The sequence below is a fragment of the Cariama cristata genome, unplaced genomic scaffold (genome assembly GCF_000690535.1).
Source record: "Cariama cristata isolate BGI_N322 unplaced genomic scaffold, ASM69053v1 scaffold2119, whole genome shotgun sequence".
NCBI classification, from domain to species: Eukaryota; Metazoa; Chordata; class Aves; order Cariamiformes; family Cariamidae; genus Cariama; species Cariama cristata.
The window spans coordinates 6,024-23,120 of record NW_009635037.1 but is presented as its reverse complement, the minus strand read 5'-3'; the positions used below and the strand labels follow the sequence as shown (position 1 = coordinate 23,120).

The following is a 17,097-nucleotide window of genomic DNA, read 5'->3' as shown; positions in this document are numbered from 1 at the left end:
TAACAATTTAGAAATCTACAACAGCTATTTTGAAGACTTTAAAGCACCCACCATAGCAAAAGCAGAAAAAGTCCTCCACAGACTTTCTGAGAGCTTCCAGTTCCACAGTATCCACTGTCAGTCTGTTTACAGGTGGTGTAGTCTTTGTTTTCTGCAGTTCTGCAGCCTTCTCCTCTTCTGTAACACCTGGCAGTTATTTATAAAAATAAGACAAAAATAAAACAATAAGTTATTAAAACTCCCAGTACCTAGTCCCTCCAGTTTAGATTTTAGACACTTGGGAAGGATTCCTGCCAGAAAATCATAAGAACTTACTTGCCTAAGCAAATGCACTTATCTATGTACATGAGCAATGAGTAAATTTAAATGTACACCAAAATTATTATATCTTCCTTGCAATCTTTGTAAATATCACCCTCTGAGGTGTAAGAGCAATGAATTAAGAGACATGTCCAAGCAGGATTTTTTTTGGCATGAAGAGGCAGAAAACACTATTAATCTCAGGAGAGGATAATACAGTAGAAATAAAATGCAAAACTGCCAAGAAAAGAAGGACCAAGACAGTCACCTGGGAAAAGGTAAAATGCCTGTGTGGAAGGTCTCATAGCTCCCTAGTGCTGTGCATGATGTCTTATGCAACTGTTACATTATATCCTGTTTTGTTTATGCTGGATGTGCTTGCTGAACTTTTTATAGAAGGGATCTGACTTCTGCCACAACAAACTCCCATATCTTCCAAAAGACATTTTAAGTTCGCATCTCTTGTTGCCGAGTAGGAGGAGTTGCAAACAAGCCATCAACATGCAGAACAGAGAAGATTTCAGCCCTACACCTTGTTCTAGTCTCCGAGCAAAAGTCATTGCAAAAGGAGTGAGGGAATAACAACATTTTCAATATTAAAAAGCAAACACAAGTGATCGCTTCAGGTGGCAGCCTTCCTTTCTTATCATTCCGTTCTTGCAAAGATTTACTGAGAATCACCCAGCAGAAATAGAGGAAAACAACAGATATTCTGCATATGAAAGAAAAAGCAAGGCAGATCTGTGTTCCTGTGTGCACGGGAATGCTCAGTGCTGAAGTGACTGAAGTGTCATGACTCCACTGTGAGCAAGCACAGCAGTAAGTCTGAAACGCCACATTTGCATTACCACTACTGCTGGCATTGTAATTCTACGCTAATACAAGAAAACAAACACTGATTACAAACGGGTTGTGAAATGACCTGAAGTAGCAATTCTTTCAGGAAAAACACATTTATCATCTTAAAAACTCATATCTTCATTTAAAAGAGAACTACTTCTTTCCTCTCTAGATCACATGTGTGCTTTGTGCCCTGGAAACCCACCTCCACGCGAAATTTAGCTCTCCAGCTCTTCAGGCCTGAAACTTTTGCTTTCTCTGCAATATGACAGGGCCTACCGTAACACAAAAAATAATGCAGAAGTGCAATATTATTATATAACACAGGTGCTTAATTAATGACAGCTTATAAGGTCTGCCTTCAGACAAGGGGATAACAGACATCAGTTTCCATTTATAGCTACATCCAATGTCGCTTTTTGGGTGGGGTTTTTTCCACATAAGAGACTGATTCACTGAAAACGCCTTTACTGCCAGTAGCTTCTCAAAAGTGTACCCACACTTTCTAAAAATAATAAGCAAAACAAAAATAAGATGACGACACTGCTCACTACCCATTAAAATGAAAAGTAGACAAAGAGACATTGAAATTTTCCTTCTTAACTAGAAACCCTTACTGTTGTTTTTTATTACATGATTTTTATCCATTTGCTTAAGCTCACATTATGCATCTGCCTCCCTAATCTCTCCCACATTTGTGGGCCAATTTCAATCAAGTCTGACAAACAAGATCGTCTCAAACACAGTAAGATTTGCAAGAGCGCTGAACAACTGATCAAACCCAGGAGCCGTTCATCTCCTCCTGGCAGCATCGACAGACACATCTCCGCTTGTTGGAAGTTACACAACTTACAGGCTCTGTTGAAGCCCTCACCACAATTACTAAAGCACTCAACAGGATTCAGGCTACGTTTGGGAGGGGATGCCTGGGACATGTGCAACAAGACCTGGTGGGGAAGAGGGATGGGGGGCTGTAATTACAGGGTAAATGGCTCAGGAAGGGTGAGGAATGGTTATATGTTAAAGAATTGCATTCTACACAGCTAGGAATATGCTGCAGGATTAGTCCAGTTACTCTGCAAAAGCTATTCCAGATTTTTTATGACCCAACTCCTAACAACCCTCATTTTGTACTGACAGTTCATATATGGTTGAATGTCTCTTATCTTCTTGTGCTATTCAGGTGTTTTGGTTATTCAGAATACCCTTCCCTCTTACCTGTCCTGATCAGCAGCAGACTGGGTTTGACAGTCCAGCCTACCACTTGGCTGGAGAAGGAATCTCCCAGCTGTCACCATCCTTCTAAAATGGATATACTATAAAATGAATAGGCTGCTTTAAAGTAAAAAAAACCCTCACAAAAAATTTTATGACGGAACAAAAAAATGGAATACTTGATCAAATTTTAATTTGCCAATTTGTTTCTTGTTGCATGGCAGCAATTAAATAGCTATACCCTGAGCTTTGTATGGGCAGATGCTACAGCTTCCTGCCTTAAATAGACGCTGTTACGCTTACAAATTGATGAAGAGAGTTACAGCTCAGAAGAGTTACACAACATTTATTCTGAAGGTCCGCTAAAGCATGGTCTGAGTGGAGCAGACTAAAATAGGCCACGAAGCGCTCCTACCTTCAAAGCACCTGACTCGGAGCTAAGGGGAAAGCTGCTGTTTGGAGGAGGCAGGCTGCATTTCTCCTGCCGAGTAGAGCACGCCCCGCTGGGTCATGCTGCAGACAAGTGACAAAACCAGCACTGTCCGCATCTCACCGAAGAATAAGAAACCAAAAAAATAATCAAGCTTTAGCAGAGAAACAATTTACTCAACTGAAATTTCCCCAAAAACGTGACCTGAAGATGAGATTCTACACAAACAACAGAGAAAAGCTGGCAGGATTCAGTATCTGAAGCTGATAGAGCTCACACTCCTCTAGCAAAAAAAGCAGTCAGTCCCACAGTACATAAGGCATCTTACAACATCAAAAGGTTTTTAATCAGGTGGCTTTTAATCCCCTAGGTAGAGAAAGCCAAGAAGTGATTATAAGAGTATGAATGTCACCCCTGCACAGACACTCCGAGAGGCAACTTAAGGGCAACAATTATTTTGTGACAACACTCACGTACCTATGTTTTATCATCTGTGCCTAAGGAAAATTACTTTCTGAAAATAACTATAAGCAATGAAAAAGGGAAAGTAAATGTGTGTGTGGCTAAAAGCATTTTGCTTTGTTTTATAATGTATCCACCCAGTTCATCTGTGAGCTTTTTGAGCCCATCCAGTTTTACAGTTCAGGAAATTGGACAATAACCTCAAATTAAAGAAAAATCATTTTATGATTACCGAAGGATCACTTAAACCACAAGAAAAGCAAATCACCTGAGGCAGAATTTAGGAGCCAGGGAATTTCAAAAAGATTGGCTATCTACAGTAATTTTCTCTTTGTTCTTGACTGAGGGAACAAGATGGGTGGTTTCCACTGAAATGTGACTGAACTTTCTTAGCAAGTTTTTTAAACTAGCTGTTAGCTTCACATCCCTTAACTGGCTAGGCAGAGACAGAACAGGAAAGGTTTCTGACAATCAAGCCAAGCAACCTAGCTCTAATAAGGCTGCAAAAAGGGCCAGTTACCCAAACCCGAAATAAACCCAGAAAAATAGCACAGAGCTTTGAGCTAGGCAGGGCATGGCTAAAGCTAAAGGTACTGGAAAGAAAAGGCATCCAGACTGGCACACGATCTGCAAGAGTCTCTGCTCCCGACACATCTATAGGCAGAGAGGCAGACGATGGAAGTAAAGGAAGCACTCCTGAGGAAGGAGTGATCTTGTAGGAAAGTGATTCCTGAGGAAAGGGACCTTGTAAAACTCTTTAAAAATAACTTCTGTCTAACTGTGTAACAGAAGTTTTGAAAATGCATTTTTCAAGAACTTGGAAAAAGGGGTAAACTGACTTGTAAAACAAGGGAAACTGCCAGTAACATAAAACTTAAGAAAAATTGATTAATTCATCCCTAATACCATAAGAAAGGGCTTGCAAGGGAGACCATCAAAAATGCATGACCAGCCAAGGTTGGCCATCACCTGCTTCAGGTAAAGCCCTTTTACCAAGTTGGGAAGTTGGGGGAAAAAAAGAAGGGAAGGCGACCAGTAGTAGAAAAGAAAAGGAAGAGTATAGCAGGCCACAAGGTAAAACTAAAAGATAGGAGAATTATTTCTATGTATTTCATGAAGATCTACGCTATTAATGCAGAGTTCAGATAATGAACACATATTAATATGTGAGAAATACACAGCATGAGACAGCTCAAAAACTACATTATTTGCATTTCAAAAGGTTATGCAGAAGGGGACTGTAAGCTGAACCAGTTCAGTAAGCTCAAATGGAGATAGCAATGGCAAAAAAAAGCAGCTCTTACAGTAAGAAAGACAGGGATGATTGTTTTGGATTTTATTTTTATTACTTGTAACTGCAACTGTTTGGTGAATGCTAGGAATGTTATCTCTAAATGAATTCTTAAGCACGTGATTTATTAGGAATACACTGATCAAGTCTTTAAGGGTAGATGCTTTAACTCATAGCTACATTCTGCAAATACAAAATACAAAGGGATTGAAACTTAAATCTTAAATCAAAGAAGCCCTTGGGGATTCCAAGAATGAACACAGTTAACTTACCAAGCAGCTACAACCACAACAGAAAAACTTCCCCAAAAACTGGAGGTGGGGCAGAAACAGATGCAAAATATGAACGAGTGCTTCCAATAACAGAGTACGATGTAAATACGTTAACAGACTGGGAAAGCAGAAGCCCAGAGTGCTGGAGGCAGTCACAATGTAGGTAGCAAAGTGTCCTAGCTTTCCAGCAGGAACATCTGAAGCTTCATGCTTTTTATTTAATAAAGATATCCCATAAGCTTTAGCAACTAGGGCACTCCTGACATCTTTGTAGCATCCTAGGGAGATGGTACCCCCAGAACTAACTCACAGCGCTAAGGTTTCACACTCATGCAGAGGTCTGGGCACAAAGGCAGAAGACCATCTTGCACAGAGAGCTGCAGAACAGGACAGGAGATACACAAGAGGAAGCCAGTAGTTACCATGCCTGCAACTCTCCCAAGTAAAAAGGATTATGAAACTGTTCCCTAATTAACCCCAGGTAGAGCCAGCCAGGTTAGCATTAACACATCATTAAACAAGCATGATGCAACCTGGCTCACGTAATGTAAAACAGACAAGGGAACACTCACGTGATCCCTTCCACTAGCAGAGCCGCAAGGTCTTAACTCCCAAGTGACAGACATGGGAGGAGTAAATACATCATGTTTTCCAGTACAATTAGTCTGAGAAACGGTGATGGGCTACAGTCAGTGTGGTCAGGAGCAGCCATCTATCTCTTTTGGTCTTGCAATTTGGAGAAGTACAAGTTATTCCAAGTCATCTGCTGCAAAAAGGGAGGTGAAAACTCAGGAACACAACCAAGAGCCACAGCTGAGTTAAGTTCCCATTAAAAGTGACTGGGAAGAGCCTGTTCCAGCAGATACCCAAACAGAATAAGCATTTAGCAGAGGTTGTTTTAAAGAGGCCACTCCCAAATAGCTGGAAGGAAATCTGGCATGAAAAAAAAGAGGTTGAGACTTACAGAGGTGTAAAACAGCTCTGGCTTGGCAAGAGGAAAGCATCCTGATGGTCACAGCTTTAAAAAGCAACTATTCCAACATCTTTTTTTCCTGCTATGCATTCTGTAAAGTGTACCCATTTTGAAACGCACTGGAAAACCAAAGCTAAAGCAAGAATCACAGATACAACCCCCCAATTGCATTTAAAACAGGTAACAGATTAGTGATAGCACGCATGCAGCTCTACCAGTGTTTTGTCAGGATTAATCCTCCGCCTGGCTCTTGTTGTTTTTCTTTCATTTACTATTTATGGCAACAATTTAATGACTCATTTCTCTTCCAAAATATTCTGTAGCTTCAAGAGCAGTAAAAGCCACAGATGTCTCAGCCGGCCACAGAACAGTTTAGGGCCAAAGAGAATGACTGTGGGAAACCAGTTTCCACACTGGCACATCATAGTCAAAAAAAGCTGATATTTTTAAACTAGCTGCATTAGTGTCAAGATATTAGCCTCTGGGCAACATAAAAAGAAGTCAGCTAGTTACAGAATGGTATTTTCACTATAATACTGTAGCACATAATTGGAGACAAAGATGATGATGAAGATTGTCCTTTAGATATTATAATGGGGACAAACAAAAACCATCAATAGCAGTTAGATCCACTAATAACCTCTTTTATTAGAGTAATACTGAAAAGGTATTAGGCTGCTTCCATACAGGTCAGGGGATTCAGTCTGTACTCAATTTCAAGTCTGAGACATTCCGCTTTAGAGCTGAAAAGCTAAACAATCCATTTAGATACTGCTTCTGAATTACTACCGGCATGACAAGTAAGATATACAGAATATAATCAGAGGTAATCACAATAGTAAGGAAGAAGCAAATCAACTGTATGAATACTTTATTTACATCATTACTGGAGCATCTAAATAAAGTACCATAAAAGGACGACATCCAGACTAGCAGTACAGTACACACACTAACTAGCAAGCTGCAGTGTCAGGGGCTATCTCAGCGGATTTAATCAAAGGCATTTTTAAGCACAAGTCTAAAATTAACCCAGAGCTACTGAGTTAATAAAAACATTCACACTACTGTAGCTTGACTCCCACCTATCATCTTCTAAACCCAAGATCTGTGCGCGATGCTCTCGGGCCTGCAATATCACAGTCTGTTCAGCATTGCTTATAGTGAAAGTACATAGACGATACACAGACAGGATCAAACGGAAATAGCTTCATCCATGAGAAAAATGAAAGAAAGCAGCAAGACACGCCAATCAGAGCTTCAGTATGTTAAAATTTATATTTCTACCAATGTGTTATAAACTTTACTGAGCTTTGGTTAAAAAATAATGAAGTCCTGTTTCTACACTATGCTTTTTGCATATCGTCACCTACAAAGAGAACACAGTTCGAGACTAAAATACTAACTTATGAGCTATTTCGATGCCTACATGTAGACGTCACGGAGACTTTCAAAAGCTTTGCTTGAGATTTTTAAGTACCAAAGTTGCTTTGTAGATCTGGCCCTGTTGCTAGCATTGCTTTTATTATTACCAATATTAGAACTAATTGCACCTGTGGTGATGCAATGGAGAATACTAACATTTTTAAACCTCAATTGCAAGGGAAGTATTGACTACTTTACTTCACAGAACACTTCCAGTTTGAAAAAAACATATTAGGCAATTTGGAATGCACATACCTCTTGTCAGTAAGAGACAGCATAAGACAGATAATGACAGGCAAACAAGCAAAGGAAGCTGCTGCCTTCAAACAGTTGGACTTTAGGTCTGTAGTGTCCATATGCACTTTTCCATAGGGGATGACTCCAGCCAGTGCCACAAATTCCTCTGTAGGAAAGTCCCCATGCAGACAGCAACCACAGAGCTCTTATTCACTGCTGGCAAGATCTCAAGCAAGACAGAAGTGAGTTGTACCTCTGGCACAGCTCAGATGATGCTGTCTGGAAAACAAGGTCTAGGCACTAACAGATTTGCTTTAATCCCACACAGGGATCCTCCAGCCTATGGCGATGAACAGCTAGGGATGAAGTAGACTGATGCTCTCCAGTGTAGGTGTGATGTACAGACTGACTACTCAGAATCCCATTTGCACATCCTTAGAGACCAAAAGATTGCTCTACAGTCTTTTTGTGCATTTAAAATCTTCTTAGATATTGAGCTAAAAAAGCTCATTCTCCACAGAGAAGAGATCCTGCACAGTGAACAGCAGCTTCTGTGGAAGCCAACACCTGAAGTGAGGACAGTCACCACAGAGCTATATTTATAGCTATAGAGTAGCAAGGCAGCATCTACCATAGCAAGACCCTAGACACAGTATAAGTTCAGCCAGAGATGCTTAATTGTCTCTAGACTATAGGGACAAGCTACTACAAGCCCAGAAAGGCCAATTTCAGGTATTCAGATGGAAATTACAGCAAGCCAAAGTAGTCGAACAGTTGCCAATCCAGTTAGAGACTTGCCAGTTTTGTTTTGTTTTTTAAACCAGTAAGATCTAGCCTTTCAGGTTTCTGTTTGCTTTTTCCATGCCACTCTAAACTGCTGAAGCATTACATTAGTTACAGAGTCAAAGAGATAAGGGAGCACAATATCAGAAGAATAATTACCCAGAAAACCTGATACTTCTGTTTGCTCAAAGGCCAGAAGGATTCAATGAGACAGAAGCCTAGCCACAGATGTTCAAGCGGATCCACAGTAGCCTAGTTTATGGGAAGAGTCACTTTACTTGCCTGCAGATGATGGAGGATATCCAAAAGGGAACAGTAATCCACATACCAAAGATACCGAGGAGCCAAAGCTAAGCAATCTTTCCCATAAGGTCTCTGGAGCATCATGACCCATTCATTCATCACGAGCAGGAGGAACAGCTGTGCCCATTAAAAACACTTGGATTCTGAGCATTCTTGAAGGTACAAGGAGTTCTTGCAACCTTTGGCTGGATGGACACGGAGGTACAGGTAAGAAGAGTGAAAGATGCTGGGCCAAAGCCTCTAGCAGGACTTGAAGCCAAACTCTGGCCCATACCAGATGCATTGTTAAGAAACCTGAGGCAACCAGAAGGAAAAGGAAGGCTCCTAAAAATAAAAGACCTACCATCCAAGATGAACCATCTACAGATGCAAGATGGCCCCACCTCAGGCAAGTGAGCCCAGAGCCCTGGCACCAAAGAAGGAAAAAGCAGCATGACTGGGAGAGCTGACAGAAAGTTGCAGAACTAGCAGGATTACGCTTCCATGTGACCTACATACTGATGGTGCAACAGCCAGTACCAGTGGAAATGCTAGCAAAGGCAACTGGGATTCTTGGAGAACAATCAGGTCCTTGACAGATGGGATGGAACACACAGTGCTGGCTAAATCTCAAAGTCCAGAGCAGATGACCAAAAAGGTGTTTGAGTCAGGAAGCTCTTCTGGAAGTTCACTTCTGACAGGCAAATAAAACCTGGGGATGATGGGGCCTCTTCTGTTTATTTTGTTTGTTTGTTTTACAAACCACTTCCAGCCCCATTCAAATGAGAATGAATTCCTCAGAGCTGATACCAAACCTTGGCCAAACCTCAAGGGTAACTGCCAAGATGACAAAGATGAATGCATGAACGGAACAGCATTCTTGAGACACCCCAGGAATAAATCTCCTGTTCAAGATGGCTGATAACGCACAGCTCCACAGCAATCCAGAGAGAAGGAGGCACTTCATCTTGCCGAGGCAATCCAAGAGGAACTGAGGACCACGCAATGCACTTCAGTGGAGAACAGCAACTAAAACAAAGAAGTACTGGTAGGGCAAGACATGCATGATCTTGATTGCTTACAGTGCACAAGCATTCTTCCTTGTCCATATTCTGAATATGAGCTGGCACTCAAAGAATATGTACAATATGAACTTACACAGGCCTAGAGTAACTGATGCTGCAGGTTACCTAAGTTACAAGTTACGCATACAAGCACATGCAGTTCTGCATTGATTGAAACATACCATTTCACTGTAACATAGGGCTTAGAGCCATCTTAATGAAACACAGTTCAGAAGAATATATTATCTGACCCAATTTTAAATCATTAATGCCTGTTGACTGGTTCTTCACCACTCACTACACAACCCATACTAACATTTAAAAAAAGCATTGCTGTAATTTTTCTTAAGGTAACAAGGTACACGAGGTATGTCCAGGGCTCCTCCTTCCCCTGCAGCGAGGCGTTGGGGAACCCATGTGGGTGAAAGTCGTTATGAATGAAAGCCACAGGAAACCAAACTCCACTGCTGTTGGTTTTATCAGTCCTATACTGCTAGAAAGTGTACATGCTACTTCCTTCATAAACCTCATATATACATTTCACCACTTTAGCCCACTAAATTATACTCATTACTAAAAATAAGCAGTGGGTTTGAAGCTTAAGCCCTCCAAATTCTGAAAAACTCTTCATATTTACTCAAACTATACAATGGAGCCATGGGAAAGGTGGAAGTAAAGACTGGAGACACATGCTGGCTTGTCACAACAGAGTCAGACGTAACCAAAGGAATGCTCAGCAACTACATTTCTGTTTCCATACTTAAAGAAAAAAAAAAAATATGAAGAGACCCACACAAGTGGAGAGCTAATTCTCAATATTGTCAGTACCATGTGTTCCAGAGACTCACATCACAGCTCAATTTTTAAAGGTTTAATTCTAACAGCAATGTAAGAATCTCTTGGAAGCCTTTATTAATCACAGAGGAACAAAAAGGGCCCAACTCTGACTTATTAAAGATCACATAGAACTGTGGCCTTCCTGGATTTTTCCAAAACACCTACTAAAATTGCAACTAACATTGTCTATTGCTAGCTTTCATATTTAACTGAAGAAACAAGGTGTGATGGGAAAGGAACTGTTGCCTCCACAGTTCTAAATTTTAGATCAAAAGATATTACACCATAAACTTTATCAACACTTCAAAGTTGTCAAAGGCAGTGACGGAATCAGCACCACCAGCAATATGTAATGCTATTATTCCTAGAAATTGGTGTTCTGAAGTCATGTTTTCTGGAAATATCAACATCTTTGTCAACAACAGGAGAAAACTGCCTCCAGCATGAAAACTGCCCAGAAAGTATGGGGGATATGCACTTAGTGAAACCATGAAAGCAATGACTGAAGTTAGTTGGCTTTATTCACACAGATATACATCACAATGTTCTGCAAGAAGCATACTGAAAACACTGTTTTCAAAGTGGATATTGTTTAATCTCGTCAGCCTGACAGTGCAAAAACACTGCCCAAGAATGAGTATCTTGTAACTGGAATAAAAACAAAGGATCAGCATTATCAGAACTAACGTAAGATTGAAACACATGCACTTATCTATAGAAACCACGTCTGATACAAACACGAGCACGGATGAGAAGCCAGTGCTTCCCACAGTTCAGAACCAAAAATACAGACCTAGGCAGGGAGAGCAAACCTCAAATCCTAGTTATTTCAGACTCCCTACCAATAGGTGTGCCCAGTATACAAAGTCTCCAGTGTATCAGGGCCCATGATACCACTGCACTGCCAATGAAACAAAGTATCTGGGGCCTCAGGGAAACCCTTTAAGTAACAACAACAACAAAGGGAATCAGGTGAAAAACTGAACTCCCCCCCCATTATTCAGCTAACAGTTTTTATAAATACCAATATCAGAAGACTGCTCTGTAAAAAATAAAAAAATTGATTCATCTTCCTTCCTCAGAGAGGTCATAATTCGGCATTTTTACACCAGTTATCTGTTGTAACGCAACATTGCAGTGACTTTCCTTAGACTAAATACACTTATGTACACAGAGAGTACTGGTGAAGTGAGTAGGACAGTGGCAAAAATCCAGAGCCCCACCACAAACAAATGACCTCGAGACAAAACCTCCAGGAGAATTTTAGCTAGCAGTAAAAACATTTTTAGGAGCAAATGTTTCTGTTACAGATTAAACATAATTGCCTTCCAAGTAGTATTTAATTTGTCAAGTCAGAACATTTTACAGCTGTTGCTTTTAAACTCCGCCCCAGACTGATTCTTCCCTCATACCATGCTCTTGACCTGCAGCCTCTCCCTTTCTCTAGGCAGGTAAATGTACATTTCATTACGGATTTAAGCAGTGTCCATCAACAACACTTTCCTAATTGAGCACATCAATGCTTCCCTACAGAATTGCTGAATCTTTGAAACCTAATTCCTAAAAATACTGTCCTGTACTCGATGGATCGTGTTTTATGAACATAGAACTTCCAGTGTTTTACTATAAAAATGAAATGAAACAGAAAACACACCCTAGATGTACTTAAAGGAGTACAAAAGTAACGCAGATGTAATTTTAAGTCATTATGGCATAGATACGTGTTTCTGCCTACTAAATAACAGTGATATAAAAAAGCTACATAAAAAAAAGAAAACAGTATCTTGCAAAAAATGTGTATCTGCTTTAATGAGGCGTGAAGTGATCTGAAGAATCAGGACTACCAGAGCTGACAGTAGTCATCCACTACCTGTTCAATGTCCCATCCAGTCTTCATGAGTGGAAAAAAGACTTGGAGGAGAGGATATAAAGAAAAATTAACATGCACTAGGAAATGCAGGATGTGTTATGAGGGTGGACAGTCTCATACTTCTTGCTGTACTAGTTTGCCACATTATCCAAGAAAAAATGAACATTTCTAGTCACAGTTGAAATAACACTCCAAACAAGACCATTGTTACTGATCATTTTTATGTTCTTGAACAGCTGGTTTTGCCATAGCCAATGTAATTACAGCATGTAGCCATGCTATACAGAATTTTGCTCCTCAAAGTTATTAGTATTATGCAATACACATTAAGCAGCTTATGAAATACAAAAATACAACATTGAAACTTACAGTATTTAACAAAATCCTTCTGAAAATCTTTCCTAGAATTGACAAAGGCTCTTCCTCTCTCAGTTCCAACTACAAACACATCTGTTTCATATACAGCAATACAGGCAACTTCTGCCTTGGACTTGGCAAGTTCTTTACACTACAAAAAGAAAAACAAAAAGCTTTTATTACTATAGTTAAGAGTACAGTTAATAGAAATGTATGTGGTATCATGTAAAACAGTTATTACTTCCGCTGCCAGCATCCACCCTTCAGAAGGTACTGTGAGTAACACAACATCAGCCATTAGCAAAGGATAATTTATACATCTGGAATGCTTTTCATCAGGAATCTTAAAAGCATTGTAGATGCATTAGTGAAATTAAGACCTTGTCTAGACTCAGAGATTGCACTGTTTTTAATTAAAATTATTTATGACATCAATCCATGTGAAATTATCACCTCCCTGTTAGATAATCATATTGAGTGTCTTACTCCAACTCCAGCTTGCAACAGAGCATATAGGAGCTTTATTCATTCACAGCACCCTTATCGCACATCAGGAAGGTGTGGTTGCAAGCAGGAAGGCTTCCTGCAGTGCTCAGGCTCAGGTGAATTCCTCTGGAGCAGGCGGATTGCACCTTCCCTGTGAACACCTATGTGAGCCCTGCTGGGAGAAATTTCTGGCAAAGTGGTAAGGCAAGAAGCCTGCGGTGCAAGGAGGTAGCAAAGATCCTAAGAAAATTGGTGAGATCATCAAGAAGTGATCATAAAAAGTCCATTTCTTCTAGGAACTCAGATCAGAGTTTGCTGCAACCTATAAAGACACCAACAACCGCAGCACGAGAGGAAAAAGTGATACAAAGCCTTTAGGAACCAAATATACACATTGGAAAAAAAGGTTTGCCATCAATTGTCTTATAACCATCCCATTCAAAGTTTCATTGCTAAAAAGAAAATTTTTGTTCCTGCTTATCACTTAGTAAAACAATTTTAAAGAAACAAATCTTTGACAGCGCCTCAACTTTTAGGAAATGGGACAGGCATTTCCACTCACAGCCCAGGCCAACCTTAAACCCCACCACGCAATGATTAAATAACTTCCACAAAACAGGTGATATGCCAACTTAGAAAAAACCAAAAAGAAGTATTTTCCGAACAAGTTTTGTTGAATTGGTACAGCAGCTGAAGACAAGGCATTAGCCTCAAGACCATTTATTCACTCTATATTACAGATGACAAAGACCAGAACATACTCTTGCCTTTCAAACATGCTCTACCTGAGCAATCATTTCCCATTTGTTTATTTGATAAAATAATTTTTAAAACAACCACACCACAACAAGAAACATGATGACTGTTAAGAAAACTGTTAGCATGATTTTTCACAAGCAAAGAGACAGTTACAGCTGGTTGGACAGCATACAATAAGGTAAAGATATAACATGACACCTTTCCTGCTCCCCAGCGGGAGGCAATATATTGGTGTAATCCTGCACATGCCAAGACAGAGTTATGACGCAGCTGCTTAACTTCTCTACTAACCATTGACTCAAGTGCTGACATGAGGAATGTAACCACCATTCTGCTTTCAGAGGAGTCCTCATCATGGATGGACGCTGCTGGTGCAGTAGTTTGGGCCATTGTCCTCCTATAAAATGAAATTAAAAAACCCTGTTGAGATACACACACCAGTGCAAGAAAACAAAAACCTCTCTTAAGCAAGCAAATTAAAAAAAAAATTCAAAAACCCAGAACACATCCTACCACGCACACAAGCAAGAAAACACACAGGTAAATTAACAGGAGGAAGTGCTTGCTCTTCTAGTCTTTCACACTTCCTGCTGTTTCATCCAAAGCTGGAGCTAAACATTTAAAAGTTAAAATGTTGTGCCATGACTAGACCACAAACCCTTTGTGCCTAGAAAGATGCATATTAATTGATTAGCTGAATTTACATTGATTTTTCTTTCTAAGCATGTTTGCAACTCCAGCAGTCTAGATAAACGCAGCAAAACACCCTGGCATTAACATACAGAAAAGAAATGGCAAATCATAGTTATGACAGAAGTATTAGAATAATCCGTCGTGTAATAATCATGGCCTAGCTCAAAACAAACCACCACCACCCTGCCCCAAAATCATGGCCTCGGAGACTACAGTATCAGTAACCAGAACGTGACATTTTTATTCGTGTATTCTTCAGTTGTAGGATTAACTCCAAAGCTAAGTAGTCCCAATTAAGGTGCTAAAATTAAAAACTGAATTTCAGCAGTCACACAAAAGAGGTTTAAACCTATTTTCTGTATGTCATTCAGAAGACTTTCAACTTATTTAAGACATACGTAACAATCAGGACTTGTTTATGCTTCTGCTGGCAGAATTGTCTGTACAAGAATAAATATATTGAGAATGAAGTTTCAGCAGCTGCTAAGAGTACATTTTTCTATTGGAGTGTTGCAACTTGTTATGTTTACACGTATCTAAAGCAATAACCTGCCATGCCTGGAGGACGAGTGAACTGGTAGAGATTTAGCTGTTACAACTCCATCCGCAAGTCTTCAGAAAAATCACCTCAAAAGTCAAGATAGTTCAGATAAATGAAACAATTTACAACAGCTTGATGAGGCAGCTTGCTGCTCCTGTAGAACCTGGACACACGACGTGGCTCAAGTTTTCAAAGGTGACGTGTATCCCATTAGATGCGCAGACAAGTCAGGGCAGCACTAATAACCACTGCATGTGATAATACATGCTTACATTGGAAAAAATGGCACTGTGTTGTTCCTTTGATAGGACTTAGAGCACTTTAAACTACAAATTGCAAGGGGGGGGAGGAAAAAGCTAGCAACACCGCAAGCTCACAATAGACATCCAGCAGCCTTTTGGCTCTCCAGACACAGGCCGGCAAGGTTTAAACAGCTTTAAAACTGCGTTATGGGTAAAGTGGCAGTGGCATAGTCAGGAGCTGTTTGAGGATGTCAGTAGAGAGAGGTTTGAACACTGACACCTGCTAAACTGAGGGGCAGGCAGAGGTCCTTCGTCAGGTCTGGAAATGGAGTTGAACTTCAAGAGTGAATATAAAGGAACAACAACTGTTGAACGATGTTGATTGCTTCAGCGATCTAAGCTGGGGATGGGGACGCAGACGCTGATGGCATTACCTTCCAGAGGAAGAGGGGCATCTTACTGCTCGTGGAATATCAGAAGGAAAAGGGAGATTATTATGTGATGTAAATAAATCAATCTTCATTGAGCCATGATTTTTGATACCTAATAGAGTTCTCAAGCTCATCTCTCTAACTCCTTTACAGTTGGGATGCTGACAGTGATTTTAAACATGATAGCTTGTAGACTTCTTAAAATGGTACCTTAACAATCCAATATTGAAGATGAAATAGACATAACTACACATTTCCCCTTTCTACCGTTTCGCTACTCACTGTCTGATACAGTTGTTCTGCATCAGTTCAACACCTCCCAAGTTAGCAGTGTCACGCACATATGTGCCTACCCCATTCTAGGTGAAAAAAAAAAAATCATGCTGTATAAAAACAAGCATAAAGTTATTTTCTATTTTGGAGAGCTACTTTGTCCACAAAACAGACCAAGGAAATTCTAGTGATCATGTGAAGGCTGTGGATGCACAAGCCCATCAGAGAAGTGCCAGCTCAGGCTGTCTCCCTCACACAGAATTGCTCGCGTCCCTGGAAGGTGGTTTTGGATCCACAGGCACACAGTGAATCAAGTCAGGGAGTTTGTCCAGGGAACGGGGAGGAGAAGTGCTCCACTGGACCAGGTCCCAGTTTGGTCCACAAACAGCCATCCTGGCTCAACGGAGAAGACAGCACATCCTAAGCTACCTTGCTGCTGCACGTAAGGCCACAGTCTCAGTATGTTGGAATCGCATTTGGATCAGGAGTTGGGTTAGGCTATCATTGGACTACTCTTCTAATAACATTTGGAAGAGTCTTTCCAAAGTATAAAGTCACAGTGCCTTTATTTTTAGGATACTCATTCTTTAACCAGTTTGCACGGTGGCAGATCTGTGTTTAACGTAGATTTAAGAGACATTCTGTTACAATATGGCAGAACAAGAATATTTTTTCCTACCCATTTTGCAGCAAGTCACATGTGAAAGTTTTTTTTGTTTGTTTTTGGGTTTGAGTTTGGTGTGTCGTGTCCCCCCCTCTTTTCACATTTTGCCAGTTTCTCCCTTTTAAACAACAATTTTCTCCACTATCCTCATCTATACTACTGGGACAGTGTTTATTATTAGAAAGAGTAGGCTATGGTTCAGTAGATCTAATGAACCTGGCTGCCTTTCCAAGATCCAGCGCTTAGAAAATGTGTGACAACACCATTGCCCAACGTAAATCCCCAGTGCAAAGCCTTGAAAAAAGTGTAATGCTTTACCCATTACCAATGTGCTACACAAAAAGGCCAATTTAAAAACCATTCTTTGAACAAT

At 40.3% G+C, this 17,097-nt stretch overlaps 1 protein-coding gene across 1 annotated transcript in view; it reads right to left on the bottom strand.

Annotated features, from left to right (window-relative positions):
• The window catches only part of GTF2I (general transcription factor IIi), a 67,328-nt gene extending 53,118 nt beyond the window's left edge, over positions 1-14,210 (bottom strand). The window contains exons 1-3 of the mRNA XM_009707351.1: positions 14,172-14,210; positions 12,648-12,786; positions 52-186 (exon numbers count right to left, since the gene is read on the bottom strand). Coding sequence (XP_009705653.1) covers positions 52-186; positions 12,648-12,786; positions 14,172-14,210 — 313 coding nt within the window. The remainder of the gene's footprint in view (positions 1-51; positions 187-12,647; positions 12,787-14,171) is intronic.
• Between the last annotated feature and the right edge of the window lie 2,887 nt (positions 14,211-17,097).